Genomic DNA, 14,944 nt, shown 5'->3' with positions numbered 1-14,944 from the left:
CTCATAGGGGGGAAGTGCCCACTCCCCCCCACCTGGTTCCTAGTTTCTGAGCTTTCTTTCCTTTAAACAGGTTTCATATTGTGGTTTCCGCAGTGGTTGCAACAGTGTTCGTTTATGGGCTTGCTATAAAAAGTTTCTGCACCACCCCACCAAGTGCCGTGACTTTCCACCACTGTCCCTGGCACATCCGATTTCCTTTTGCTTGTTAGATTTTGGGCCACACCTGGTGATGCTCAGGGGACCATATGGGATACCAGGGATGGAACCCAGGTTGGTCACATGCAAGGCAAACGCCTTCCCAGCTGGGCTATGATTGCTCTGTCCCCTCAAGCTTGATTTTCATTCCCTCTCACCTCCCCACTGTTCAGGGCGATGGGTTGGTAGGATGGAGTTGGGTCACACTTAGCAGCGCTCAGGGGACCACGTGGGGTGCCAGGGATCACATGGCCTGCCCACTGTACTCTCTCTCTGGCCTGATAACCCCTTATGATCAAAGGTCAGGTATGATCTCTGAGTGCAAAGCCAGGAGTAAGCCCTGAGCCCTGCTAGATGTGGCCCCCAAACTAAACCACTACATCCTTCAGAATCAGACGGTTATCCTAGAGTAATGGGGGAAACTTGTGATATTATGAATGTGTTTAAGTTGTGGGTCATAATTTTACTCAAGGCAGTAACAGTTGCAAGCAAGAGTTATGCCAGAATAAACATTACTACACTGAATTTTATGAATTTTATGCTCCTAATGAGTAGAACATTTTACACTGATATTTTCATTGTAATCATTGTTTTGATACTTTATTTGATACTCTGGCTGTGTTTTATTTGGTACACATTATCTCCAGTGCCGGTATTTTTCATAATGGCTTTTTCTTGATTTCCAGTAAATTGACTTCTCTCAATGAAGAGTACATAAAAAATAAAACCGAGTATGAGGATGCCCAGGATGCAATCGTTAAAGAAATTGTCAATATTTCTTCAGGTAAAATCAGCATTAAACGTTTGGAATTTTGTTAGTAGAAAAAAGTATGAAAACACTTGGGGAGGCTTTTCCTTGTGATATACCACGACTGTTTCCTCCAGGCTCTCTGGAGTTGAGCAGAAGCTGTTTTGTGGTAGGAAGAGTCACACTCTGTCGGGTGACGTCACAGGGTGTGTGATTCTGGGGAGCAGGAAGATGATGCCTGTTGCTGTCATTGAACCTTTGGAAAGTCACCAGCTGGTCCAAGCTCGCCCCCTCAACGATAGGACAGATCAGATTAATTTCTAGGGTGTGAGCTAGTGTTATCTGGGTGGTGTTTGTTTTCATTTTACTGTTTTTGTGTAGTTTTCTCCCCCCACCCCCCAGGGGAAGGGTTGGGCCACTCTCAGTGGTGCTTGGGGGACCGTATGTGGTCTGAGGGATCAAACTGGGGTTAGCTATGTGCACTTTCTCTCTGGCTCCCACCTGTGTGGTAGTTGATAAAAATATCTATGTTGAGGCTGGAGCATGCTTTGCAATAGGGCGGCCCAGGTTGTATACCCATCACCGCATGGTTCCCCTGAGCAACACCTTGGCAATGCTCAGGGGTTTAACCCTGGCTCTGCACTCAGGAATCACTCCTGGCGGTGCTGGGGGACCGTATGGGATGCCGGGGATCGAACCCGGGTTGGCCATGTGCAAGGCAAATGCCCTCCTACTGCACTATCACTCCAGCCCCAAGCCCTGAATTCTTTTAAAATGTTGGATCGTGGTAGCAAAAATCTTCTAGATTCAAAGAGAAACTTAAAGAGGACAGTCAGATGCCGAGGGGCTGGAGTTGGTTGTAACTGTGGACACTATTAGGACCATTAGGATCCATTTAATATGAGACAGTCTGCTGCCCTGTGTCAGATGGTGTGGGGGGTGGGCCGCAGCCGACAGTGCTCAGAGCTCACGCCTGGTTCTGAGCACTCTTGGCAGTGCATGGTCAAACCTGGGTCAGCTGTATTGCACGGCACACTCATTACTCCTGTACTGCCTCCCACCCCTGTAGTTTTGAAGAAATCTTGTTCAGAGGCTGCTAACCTCAGGAGTCTTAGGTGTTCGTTGTGCTCGAGCAAAGTTCTGCTGATTTTCCTAGAACCAATCCGTTTGGAGCTGGGCTTTGTTGTTCAGTGTGACTCCCGCATACCCTCTGTCTTGGCCAGGCTATGTGGAACCAATGCAGATCTTCAATGACGTGCTGGCCCAGCTCGACGCAGTCGTCAGCTTTGCCCACGTGTCGAATGGAGCGCCTGTCCCCTACGTCCGGCCCGTGATTTTGGAGAAGGGACAGGGCAGAGTGACTTTGAAAGCATCCAGACACGCTTGTGTGGAAGTGCAAGATGACGTTGCCTTTATTCCTAATGATGTTGAGTTTGAAAAAGATAAACAGATGTTCCACATCATCACAGGTAAAAAAACAAACTCTGGTTCACAGGGGTTTGCGGAGTCATGTTTTATTTTATATGTATAAATTAAAAATATATATCGAAGAGGAGATTTAGGATTGATGCAGAAAATCCTCAGCTTTGCAGTTAGAAAGAGAATATATTACTCATACTGTTGTTTGTACTCTCTCTCTCTCTATATATATATATACATATATATACATATATATGTGTATATATGTATATACATATATGTGTGTGTATATGTATGTATATGTATCTCTATATATATACATATATACATATATATATAGAGAGAGAGTACAAACAACAGTATGAGTTTTTATATATATATAGAGAGAGAGAGAGAGTATACTCTATATCAGCATTCCTCCAGTTGAGAGGGGAATTAATGTTTTTGTTTATTTATTTATTTATTTATTTATTTGCTTTTTTGGACCATACCCAGCAGCACCCAGGGCTTACCCCTGGCTCTGCACTCAGGGATCACTCCTGGCCGGCTTGGAGGACCATTTGGGATGCTGAGGCTGGAACCTGGGTCGGTGTAATTGTACTGCTGTACTATCCCTCTGGCGCCAACTTAGAGGGGACTTTAGAACCGAGAGAACCTTAGGAGAAGCTCCAGTACTTGTGTGAATGTTCTGTTTCAGTTCAGTGCACTTAAAAATAAATCCTTAATCCGAACAACTCACCTGGAGCCAGGCCTTCCAGGGATCGGGCTCTTGACTTCCAGCTGAAACAGCTGGGGGCCAGACCTCAGCCGCTTTGGGGCTCCCTGAGGCCTTGCTGGGGGTCGATGAATTAAAGTAGAGCAGAGGGTGCGGGTGCATTCGGTTAAAGTGTTTTGAGAGATCTTTATTGATTGATTGATTTTTACTATTTGAGAGATCTTAAGCAAGTTCTAGAAAACAAAAATTGACGATGATCTAAGCAATTTTAGTTTTCCGCCTAATGTTTGAGGTATTATAACACTACTTAAGGTATACAGTAAATTGTCGTATATCTATCTTGAAGTGACAACACGATAGTTTAAATAAATATACATCAATTGCATCAATTGCAAAAATGAACTGTGGCTACATCCATGAAGTGTAATACTGTGCAAAAGCATATATTAACATATAAAACCACTGTAGTCAAGACAGGTGAATATAAGAATATTAAAGTAATTTACATAAAATATTTTATGCTTTCATTTAAATAAAATTTAATGCATTTGTGGTTAGGGCTGGAGCGATAGCACAGCAGGCAGGATGTTTGCCTTGCACGTGGCCAACCCGGGTTCGATTCCTCCACCCCTCTCGGAGAGCCCGGCAAGCTACCAAGAGTATCTTGCCCACACAGCAGAGCCTGGCAAGCTACCCGTGATGTATTCGATATGCCCAAAACAGTAACAAGTCTCACAATTTGTTGTGAGATGTTATTGGTGCCTTGCTCGAGCAAATCGATGAACAACGGGAGGATAGTACTACAGTGCATTTGTGGAGACACTGTTATTTAGGAACAATAATAAAATACAAAAATAAACATTAAAGTTATAACAATGTGTGAATAAGAAAAGAGACTTGAGAAGGACATAAAGTTTTATGATGTATTTAGATTAAATACTAGTTTAGGGGACTTATTAGATTGTTCTTTGTGTTTCGTATTTATGAATATTCAATTGTTTTGCAGGCCCCAACATGGGAGGCAAGTCCACGTATATTCGGCAGACCGGGCTGATAGTGCTCATGGCTCAGATTGGATGTTTTGTGCCTTGTGCCTTTGCCGAGGTGTCCATTGTGGACTGCATCCTGGCCCGGGTGGGGGCTGGCGACAGTCAGCTCAAAGGAGTGTCCACGTTCATGGCTGAAATGCTGGAGACTGCCTCCATTCTCAGGTGAGGCCTCCCATCTCTTGAGAATGGGTACAAATGTCCATCCTTTAAGACACACTCCTTGGACTTACATTGAGAACCTTTATCCAGTTGCATAGTTTTCCTATGAGCGTGCGAGGCAAGCATCTTATTCTCTGTGCTACGTCTCCAGCCCCTTGTTTTTTATTTGTAAGTTACTGAAGTCTTTTGACTTTATTTTTTTTTTACTTTTTTTTCATTTTTTATAATTTTATTTATTGAATCACCATGAGAGCAGTTACAAAGCTTTCGGGTCTAAGTCTCGGTCATACAATGAAATACCCGTACCTTCACCAGTGCCCATTCTCCACCCCCAACAACCCCAGTATACCCCTATCCCACACCCTCCCCCTACCTGTGGGACAGATGATTTCCACATTACTCTCTCTCTAGTTTGATCACATTCAATATTTTGATACCGACCTACCATTATTATTTGAGATTTTATCCCAGCACTCAGATCTGCTGAAAAGGCAATAGTAGACAATTTGTGTTCTATTGCTGGTTATGAATAACATATGCTGTCGCGTGGCTGCAGTAGTGGCTGCATGATTTTGAAATTCCTAAATTTTAACACTTAAATCTGGAGGGATTTCTGCCCAAACCTGCTGGGTTCTGAGAAGGAAAGGCCCGGCTCCACCCCCATCCCGTGAGGCCCCCTGTGTCTCAACACTGTGGGCCCAAACCCGACTGTTAAATGGCCTCTGGAGGATGACGGCCACCGAGCGGCCAGGGGGAAATAGGTGGAGGGTCAACACCCTTTCCCCCCTGGGGTGTCCTGGCAACAGTAACGTACTGTGTGGTCCGGACGCATTTCTGCCAAAAGCCACTGGGTTTTGAGATTTGTTTCTGAGTCTCTGGGATCATGGCCGTTAAGCAGCTTGATCAGGAGTCAGAGAGGCCGTTCGTGGGTGATGACTTGGGGTCTCATTGGGGCAGGGAGGACAGGACCCGACTCCACCCCCATCCCTTGAGGCCCAACAAGTTCCATCACTGCGGGCCCAAACCTGACTGTCCAATGGCGTCTGAGGATGACGGCCACCGACCCGCCAGGGGAAAGCAGGCAGAAGGACAGCACCCTTTACCCGCTGGGGTGGCCCGGAGACAGTAACCTACTGCGGGGTCCGGATGCATTTCTGCCAAAAGTCGCTGGGTTTCGAGATTTGTTTCTGAGTCTCTGGGATCATGGCCGTTAAGCAGCTTGATCAGGAGCCAGAGAGGCCATTCGTGGGCTTATGACTTGGGGTCTCGTTGGGGTGGGGAGGACAGGACTGGCTCCATCCCCATCTTGTGAGGCCCTGTGTGTCTCATCCCTGCGGGCCCAAACCTGACTGTCCAGTGGCCTCTGGAGAATGGCAGCCACTGGGCCGCCAGCGAGAACAGCCCAAGGCACGAAACCTATTTCCACCTGGGTTGGCCCAGCACCAGTAACCTACTGCAGGGACCGGACACATTTCTACCAAAAGCCGTTGGGTTTCGAGATTTGTTTCTGAGTCTCTGGGATCATGGCCATTAAGCAGTTCAATCAGGAACCAGAGAGGCCATGCCTCCAATTATATAGCTGAGTCGGAGGTGGTTTGTGGGTGTGTCTCCCACATACCTAACTTTTGGCCTTTTACTTTCTTGGTAAACTTTGCCCCATGTTTTTGGGGTCTGGCCAAAGGCACAGTAGCAATTTTGGGGTATCTGAAAGTTGAAGGTGCCATCAGGCTGCTGATGCACTTGCCTCACAGGTACAGATTGACCTGCTGGCGGCACCATACCCCCGAGTCTTTTGACTTTAAAAACTACTTTTAAATACAGCGGATCCTTGGTGCATTACAAAACTGGGGTATACAGGGAATCATAAAAATAATTTTCTGTATAGTAGTCAACAAGTTAATATTCCTAGCTTCAAAGAGTAAAGAAATAAAAGTTGTCTGTGGGAATTGACAGGAAAAGAAGTAGACGAGCAATAAGACGGACCTTGCTGCCTTGCTTTGTCTATCATTAACCTCTGCTCTGTCTGCCCTAAAACAAAAAAAGATTGTTAGGTTTGCTGAAATTAAAAAAAAATGTGAAGCCCCTTTTCCCATGTGGCTAGGGCTAAGAGGAGAACGTGCCCGTGGGCCTGTCTGGCAGTGGTGGCTGTGGCACTGGTGTCCTTTCCTCACTCCTTGTCCCAGCCTCATTTGGGGAGATATTTTTAAAAAATTTTTGACTGATTCAGGGCAGAGCAGTAGTACAACGGGTAGGGCTCTTGCATGCTGCCAACACCGATCTTGGTGCCCCGTATGGTTCCCCCGAACCTGCCAGGAGTGATCCCTGAGCACAGAGCCGGGAGTAAACCCTGAGCACCGCCGAATGTGGCTATAAAACAACCCCTCCCAAACCCCAACTTTTTCTCCTTGATTCATTTGGCTAGAAATGACTATTAGCTGCTTTATCTGGAAATTCTCTGGTTACTGCTGGTGAGATTAGTAAATTAGTGTTCAGAGGGCCGTGTGTGGCCAGGGTTTGAACCCTGGGTTCCCACATGAGAAGCATGTACTAAGCCCTTTGAGCTGTCTCCCTGGCCTGAAATGGGAACTTTTATTTATTTTTAATTTTTTTTTTTATTGAACCACCGTGAGATATAGTTACAAAGCGTTCATGGTTGATATTCAGCTATACAGTGATCGATCACCCATCCCTCTACCAGTGCAAACTTTCCCCCCAATGGCAATATCCCCATTATCCCCTCCACTTCCATCCCAGTCCTTACCCTGCCTCTACAGCAGACAGTTGCTCAGATATTCTCTCTCTAGTTTGGGGCATTATATTTTGCTCGGCTATTCCCACCACCATTCATGTCTGCCCTAAAGGGGCAGACGCTAATGATTTATTTTGCATTGCTTACTGTGCATATCAGGATAGGTCATGCGGCCGTGCAGTTTGGAGGAATAGTCCTGATAGCCACATACCGGAGCCATGCTTGTAGAAGCTCATGGTCGCCGGGATTCCGTCTGGAGAAGGTGGGGAGACTGCACCTGCTCCGTCTGGGCACCCTGGTGATGTCGGCTCGGTATGGGGCCCAGAGAATTCTCCGGTGTGGTGCCTGCCAGGACTCTTCACTGCTGTGTGTGGCAAGATGGCACAGGGGCAGGTTGAGGGTGTGACTTCTGGCATCAGGGGCAGACTGGGAGCCGGGATGGAACTGCCCCGTTCCAGTGCCACCATGCGAGATGGGCACTTTCAGAAATAATTGTTCAGTGTTTGTTTTCTCTTCCATTGATTGCTGGTATTCATGCGTCTTTTTTTACTAGGGTTTTTTTGTATTTTGTTTTTCCTCTGTTGAGTCTTGTATGTTAAGATGACCTGTCAGTGCTGTGGCACGTCTTCTCTATTCTCTTTGGAGTATTTCTTCCACTGCTTTTGCTTTGGCATCACCACGTGCCATGTCATGGGAAGATTTCTCATGCCACCTTGTTTCAGGTCCGCGACCAAAGACTCTCTGATAATCATAGACGAGTTGGGAAGAGGAACTTCGACCTACGATGGATTCGGGCTCGCCTGGGCCATCTCCGAGTACATTGCGACCAAGATTGGTGCATTCTGCATGTTTGCGACCCACTTCCACGAGCTCACAGCCTTGGCCAGTCAGGTGCCAACGGTGAACAACCTCCACGTCACGGCTCTCACCACCGAGGAGACCCTGATCATGCTGTACCAGGTGAAGAAAGGTGGGTGTGACTGGCGGGCTCTGCCCCCATCCTGCCACCTCATCGCTCTGCGTGCCCACGGACTATTCATGCACATTTAGAGTGTTTTACCGAGTTCAGTCTGGAGGCCAGGGGCACGTGCATCATCTGTATTTCTGTGGCCAGCAATAGAACTCACATGCTGTCATAGCTACGGAAAGAGAGGTCTCCACTCTGCAACCTCATCCTGGAGAGGTTTTGTGCTGCCTTTCATGGCAGTATGTTTTTGTCAGATAGTTACTAGATAGTGAAAGACTTTCAAGACTTATTTGATTGTATTATTGTTATTATTATTATTGATTTGGGGGCTCCTCCCAGCTGTGTTCTGGACTTCTTAGGGATCTCTCCTGGCAGGGATCGGGGAAATATAAGGAGTTCTGGGGATAGAATCTAGGTCAGACATGTACAGGGCAAGTACCCTACCTGCTATATGATCTTTCTGATTTTGATTTTTTTTTTTTTTTTTTTTTTTTTTTTTGCTTTTTGGGTCACACCCAGTAATGCTCAGGGGCTACTCCTGGCTTTGTACTCAGGCTTTCACTCAGGGAACCACATCCCGCCCTCACGGCAGAGCCTGGCAAGTTCCCCGTGGTGTGTTTGATATGCCAAAAACACTAGCAAGTCTCACAGTGGAGATATTACTGGTGCCCGCTCAAGCAAATCGATGAACAACAGGAGAACAGTGCTACAGTTATATAAAGAGATTCACTTCAAGCTAGGGTTTCTGGTTAGTTGTAATCACATATGGAAGTGCTTGTTGGCATTACAGATGATTGGGTTTATGAAGGTAGCATTTTGTTAATTTTTTCAGAATTTAAATATAATTTAACAGCCATCAGAATACCTTTTTCAGATTTTTCTGATTTTTGGCTTTTTGGTTTTTCTGTGACTGTTTTCATGCATCAGTTGATTGTACATATAAGAAACTATTTTTGGTCCTTTTAGTTTGTTATGCTTCAGTGGAAATCATTTTGAGCTACTGTATTTATTGACACAGACTATATGTACTTTCAGATGAATGTTCATGCCAACTTTCAGCCTGAAGTTCAAGTTTTGCTTTTAGATTGCCATGTTTTGTGTGATTCAGAAATGGTTTTAAAGTATAAAAAAAAGTGCAGCTGAAGAACAGAATATAAAAACGAGTTCATCCTTCATTGTGGATGTGTATCGTCTATTCTTCTTTTCTATAGTTCTTTCTCTTCTTAGATGTGCAAAATATCTAGCTCTAGAATGTATGGGATATGTAGCTAAACCAAAACAAATATTTTTCAGAAATGTGTATTTTTGGAAATCTGATATATTCAAAGTGGGTAGGGCGTTTGCCTTGCACACAGCCAACATGGCCAGCCCGAGTTCGATTCCTCCGCCCCTCTCGGAGAGCCCGGCAAGCTACCGAGAGTATCTCGCCCGCACGGCAAAGCCTGGCAAACTACCCGTGACGTATTCAATATGCCAGAAACAGTAACAAAATCTCCAATGGAGACGTTACTGGGCCCGCTCGAGCAAAATCGATGAACAGTGACAGTGACAATATATTAAGTGTATGGGCGAATGTCTTTTACCAGCTTATTTTCTGTAAGTAATTTATGAAATTAAGCTACCCTGTCTCTAAATTTACTAGTAATAGGATAAAAAAAAAAATTGTTCTTTCAAATTTGTTTGTGGTAGCCTAGGATCAAAATGAGATTATGTAGAAACAGTTAGATAACTTTTCTCAGAATTTATCTCACAGTTTTCTGGATTCAGCATTTCTGGAAAATTATTATGGAATATGATATTAAATACTCCTCCCAATTAATGGTCCAGTTTTTCTACCCCCTCTCCCTAGGAACTTATTTAGTTCTTCTGTTACACAATGAGAAAACCTCAAAGATACTGAGTTGATTAATTTTTCTCAAATTCAGATCTTTATCTAGGCCTTTGAGAAGTTATTTACAAGTTTTTCCTCTGCTATTTTTATTTTTCCTGCATTTGTCAAGGATAAAATATGGCACTGTGTGCCAAGGCATAATCACTTTTCATTGGAGGCTTAATTAAAATTCCTTGATCTGAGTTACTTTGAATTATTTGGCTAATGTATTTGAAATAACACAAAATTAAGTTTCCTGGCAACGGGGAGAGGATGTTTCATTTCCATAAATTGCTTTCTTCCTACCTTGCCCCTCCCCTCTAATTTTTTCTAGGTGTCTGTGATCAAAGTTTCGGGATTCACGTGGCAGAGCTTGCTAACTTCCCGAGGCATGTGATCGAGTGCGCCAAGCAGAAGGCCCTGGAACTCGAGGAGTTTCAGAATATTGGAGAACCGCAGTACGACGACATGGGACCAGCAGCGAAGAGATGCCATCTGGAGAGAGAGGTGTGGCAGCTAGCCTCCGAGGGGGTCCCCGCTCCGTCGCCTCCGGGTGCTAGGTTCCCCCCAAGGTTCTGGTGTTCGCTACAGGCTTTCACCTGACATTTCTTGGATAGTGAAGTACCCACCGGTGTCCTTTGAAACAGAGGACGCCTTCAGTGCCAGACCTTGTTGTGGGGAAGGCCGGCGGTCTCCGTTTGAGATCAGTGATTGGGGGAGCTGTGATGTCCTTGTACATCTATGGTTCCCTCCGAAACAAATCCAGCGGCCTTGCATGCTTCCTCAGTGCTCTGTTAGGCTGCTGCCAAAAGGGTAAAGTGCTCTGGCGCCTGCTCTCGCCTTGTTGTTTGGACTCAGCTGGGAATATGAGAAGAATGAGAGTGGAGAGATACTATGGAAGTCAAAGCGCTGGCTGGCCTTGCACAGATGTCCTGGGGCGGATTCCTGGCCGGATCCCCACTGTGAGATGTCCCCGGATGGATCCCTGTCGTGAGATGTCCCCAAGTGGATCCTTGGCGCACTTGGTCTCTCAAGCAGAGGAGTTGCCAGTAACCTCCTGAGCAGCACTTGGTGTGGCCCCAAATCCATCCCCCTCACACCCCAGTCCCCCCAGAAGAAAAGAGCAGTGACTGTAATGGAGCACCAGAGGCCCCTGACACGTGAGGAGTGTCTTGTGGCCGGGCTGTTCGCGTCCAGGGGGAGCAGCAGCTGTTAAGTCAGGCGTCCTGGGTGGTGGTGAGCGTGGCTCTGCTTCCCGGGCACTGAGGGCATCTCTCTGCCCTGCTGGGCCCCATGGGCGTTCGGCACTGCTTCTTACTGACCTGCCCTCATTTGAGAGTCTTGCTGTTGGTGAAAGAAAGCTGACTGTTCAGATAGATGGCACCTGGGCCAGAGAGACAGGGCAGCGGGGGTGGGGGGAGGAGGGGGGCGCGTTGACCTTGCAAGCCCCAGCACCCCATAAAGCCCCTCCCGGAGTGGTTCCTGGTGCACAGCCAGGAAGTGACCCCCGAGCAGTGCTGGGTGTGGCCCAAAAACAAAATCAATGGTGCCTGTGGCTTTTCCCTCTAGCAGATACGCCGTCACCTGTGGGGCCTGAGTGGCTGTTTAGTCTGTGCAGTGGGAGGACGCTCCCTCCCGCGTCTCCTCCCGCTCAGTGCTCTGGGCTCCTGAATGTGATCTCGGCCTCAGTCAGAACAGAAATTGGGTTCTTTTCGATAATATTAATTGCAGCTGACTTTGCTGAAAGATTTTTTTTCTAGAGCTTAAAGAGAAAACTAAATCTTTGTAATTCCATCCAGATTTTATCTTGGAAAAAGTGCCCTTGTTATTTCACAGAGAAAAATTTCTCTTTTAAAATCTGATCTACCTTTCACCTTAAGGTATATTACCGATGGTTCCCGATGTGAAGAGCAGGCGGCAGTCCTACTTCCTTTGCGGAAGAGCATTTAGATCCGGCCACGCTTACTTGTTCTTTGCCAGGCACTGTTCTAAGCAGCACTGCAGTCGAATGGACAGCAGCCTGCTGGGGAGGGGAGTATTAGCCTCACTTTCTGGGTGACAGGTGTGGGTTGAGGAATTTGCCCATGTGCCATGTTCCTTAGGCTTTGAGTCACTGGACTGTAAAAGAAAAAGTTCCACAGGGGCTGGAGAGCTGATACAGCAAGTAAGGTGCTTACCTTACACGCACCAGGTTCAGGTTCAGTCCCCGGCATCCTGTATGGTTCCCGCAGCGCCACCAGGAGTAATTCCTGAATGCAGAGCCAGGAGTAAGCCCTGAACATCACCGGGTAGGACCCAAACCAACTCCCCCGCCCCCCTCCCCCAGTGTTGAGTTTTGAGTGGTTTTGTGCCTTACAGTATTAAAAACCTTAATTTCTCTTTTTCCTCTAAAAAAGTGAAGTTTGTGTGTCCAGTGCACTTTGGAACTCCGTCCATAGGGGGTCGGTGACTGGGAATGAGACAGACAGCTGCAGTGCTGGCCAAGCCTAGGGTGGCCTGAGGCTCACAGGGCTTGGGGGTCGCTGCCCCCCAGAAACATTAACATGCAGTGGGCACAAGGGGACCAGAGGCTGCTCCCAGGAGGCTCCTCAGCGGGCACCCTTACAAGTGTAGGGCCTGGCTGTCCCCTCTTCTATTTCTCCCAGGTCACCCTACATCTGAAAGGCCCTAAAGGAGTCTTACTCCACCCTTCTTGGCAGACGCCCCTCGCATGCGGGTCATCGATTCTCTGCGCACATTAGCAAACCCTTGGCTGTTTTACAGACCCGAGCTGCTTTACCTAGGGGCCCATCTCATCCTTGGGGGCAAATCCCCACATTTGTGGATCAGTGATAAACATTGACAGATTTGGGAACTACTAAAGTAATTACCCTTTTGTCATCAGCTGCTCATATTTAAAATTTTGTTTGTTTTTGGGCCCCACCCAGACCCGGGGCTTACTCCTGGCCCTGCGCTCAGGAGCTCAGGAATTGCTCTTGTCGGGCTCAGGCGGCCGTATGGGGTGTAGGGGGTCGAACCTGGGTCAGCCTGGTGCAAGGCAAGCGCCCTCCCCGCTTTGCTGTCTCTCTGGCCCCACCCCTCCCCATGTTTGGTGGCTGTTGTTTCAGTGACAGTGTTTGCACAGTGTGGGCTCTGGAAGTCTCTCACCTGTTGTGGCCCGGGGTGGGGTGGGAGGGGTGTCTCATGGCGGAGCCGCTGGGAAATGAGCTGGCACACATGGAAGGCGAGAGGGGTCAAACTTAGGGCCTCAGGCTGCTGGAGCCACCCCAGGGGCCCTGTAAATATTTCATTTCTCTATTTGGTTGGGTGGCCCCACCTGGTGATGCTCAGGGGTTCCTGGTGCTCAGGAGATTCGGGGTGCAGGGAACCGAACCCAGGTTGACCATGTGCAAGGCCAGCACCTTACCCACCGAATTATCTCTCCGGCTCTGTGACCACCTTTCCAAGTGAAATGGAATAAAGAGACATAGGGCCAACCGAGAGACTGCTCTGTATTCTGTACAGTGCATGTTTGTATATGCATAAGAATAATCTTTAATATTAGGGGGTGTGTTTGGGTTAAAATGTCACTGCCACATTTTGTGACCTTTAAGGAAATCACTTCAGAGACTAATGGAGATGTTCATATGTTTTCCAGCAAGGTGAAAAAATTATCCAAGAGTTTCTATACAAGGTGAAGCAAGTGCCGTTTACCAAAATGTCAGAAGAAAACATCATGAAGAGGCTCAAGCAGCTGAAGGCCGAGGTGGTAGCACAGAATAATAGTTTTGTGAATGAACTCATCAAGCGAATAAAGGTCACTTCGTGAGAAGAGCGAAGAGGAGTGGATAAGCTGGTGGTCTCTACTGCTTTTGTATTCTTTTATATTAGCCCTTTCCCATAGTTCTGTCAATTGGTGCTCGGGGGTATCGTTTTAATAAAACATTTCTCAATACTTTGCTCAACCTGAATATGTCTTGAAAGATCTTCATTTTGAAATGTGATGGTTGTAACTGAGAAATACTCAAATAGACGCAGACAATATGTTGAGCTTCAGAAATAGAATCGTGTAGTCTGTGGGGTTTGTAATTGGTGTTGTATTACTTTGTAATGGAACCCCTACGTGTTTATTCCCACATGGTAAGGAGGAAGCAGGCAGGCTCCGTAGAGGATCTGAGGGCTAAAATTAGCCCTGGAAACTGCTCCCAGGGATTTTTCTCTGGTGTCCATCGGCTGGCAGGAGTCAGGTTGGCTGCTGCGTGTGAGCCTGTAAATCCAGAGTCTGGGGTCACAGGCAGGGCAGGGGGTGGGCTGTTTGCCTAGCATTCGGCCGACCCCAGTTTGATCCCCGGCATACTGTCCCCGATGAGCACCGCCGGGAGTGATTCCTGAGTGCCGAGCCAGGAGTAGCCCCTAGGTGTGACTCAAAAACAAAGCATACAAAACGCAGGGTCCCGTGTAAGTCCCCTCATCAGCTTTACTTCCTTTGCATGCGTGATGAACTTGGAACTTTGGTGTGAATAGAACCTTTCGGGTTGGAAATACTGTCCAGAGAGAGAGAGAAGAGAGAGTCTGCTGAGCTGGGGGGAGGCTTAAGAGTAGAGGAGTCAGTAAGTGGTGATTGATTGGGGACGGAATCCCCAACTTCATACCAGGTATAGAAATGCAGCGGCAGTGCTCAGGGCTTACTTCTGGCTGTGCTGAGGGGACTGTCTGAGGTTACAGACCTGGACCCTGGCCTGGCCACGCTCCCCGCCATACCGTCTCCTCGGCTCAGCTCAAGTGAGTCTCGAGCTTAACTGGATAAGGCTAAACGATCGCTTTTTAGTGTCTAGTTGTGTAATTCTATAGAAGATAATGTAGGAAAATATTTTTGTGACATCAGCTTTAAGGAAGGTTTTTTGTTGTTGCTCGGGGTCATACTTGGTATTGAGTCACCCTGGCAGTGCCCAGGGTCTGACCCTGACATGTGCTCTAACCCTGGGAAAGGTTTCCTGGCTTGCTTTGTTTCTGCCTTCTTTGGTTTAGGGCCGTGCAGTGCTGTGCTGCTCCACTTTCTGAGCCCTGGGGGTGGTGGGAACGCACCCAGCTGTG

General features: G+C 47.2%; 1 protein-coding gene across 1 annotated transcript in view; it reads left to right on the top strand.

Moving 5' to 3' along the window:
- The window catches only part of MSH2 (mutS homolog 2), a 51,721-nt gene extending 37,900 nt beyond the window's left edge, over positions 1–13,821 (top strand). The window contains exons 11-16 of the mRNA XM_056116961.1: positions 882–979; positions 2,167–2,412; positions 4,084–4,288; positions 7,757–8,004; positions 10,206–10,378; positions 13,509–13,821. Of these exons, the coding sequence (XP_055972936.1) occupies positions 882–979; positions 2,167–2,412; positions 4,084–4,288; positions 7,757–8,004; positions 10,206–10,378; positions 13,509–13,679 (1,141 nt within the window). The 3' untranslated portion in view covers positions 13,680–13,821. The remainder of the gene's footprint in view (positions 1–881; positions 980–2,166; positions 2,413–4,083; positions 4,289–7,756; positions 8,005–10,205; positions 10,379–13,508) is intronic.
- The last annotated feature ends 1,123 nt before the right edge of the window (positions 13,822–14,944 follow it).

This window comes from Sorex fumeus, unplaced genomic scaffold (assembly GCF_029834395.1).
Source record: "Sorex fumeus unplaced genomic scaffold, SorFum_2.1 ptg000003l, whole genome shotgun sequence".
In the NCBI taxonomy this organism is placed as follows: domain Eukaryota; kingdom Metazoa; phylum Chordata; class Mammalia; order Eulipotyphla; family Soricidae; genus Sorex; species Sorex fumeus.
The sequence above is the reverse complement of the archived record's forward strand: the minus strand, read 5'-3'. Positions and strand labels throughout refer to the sequence as shown.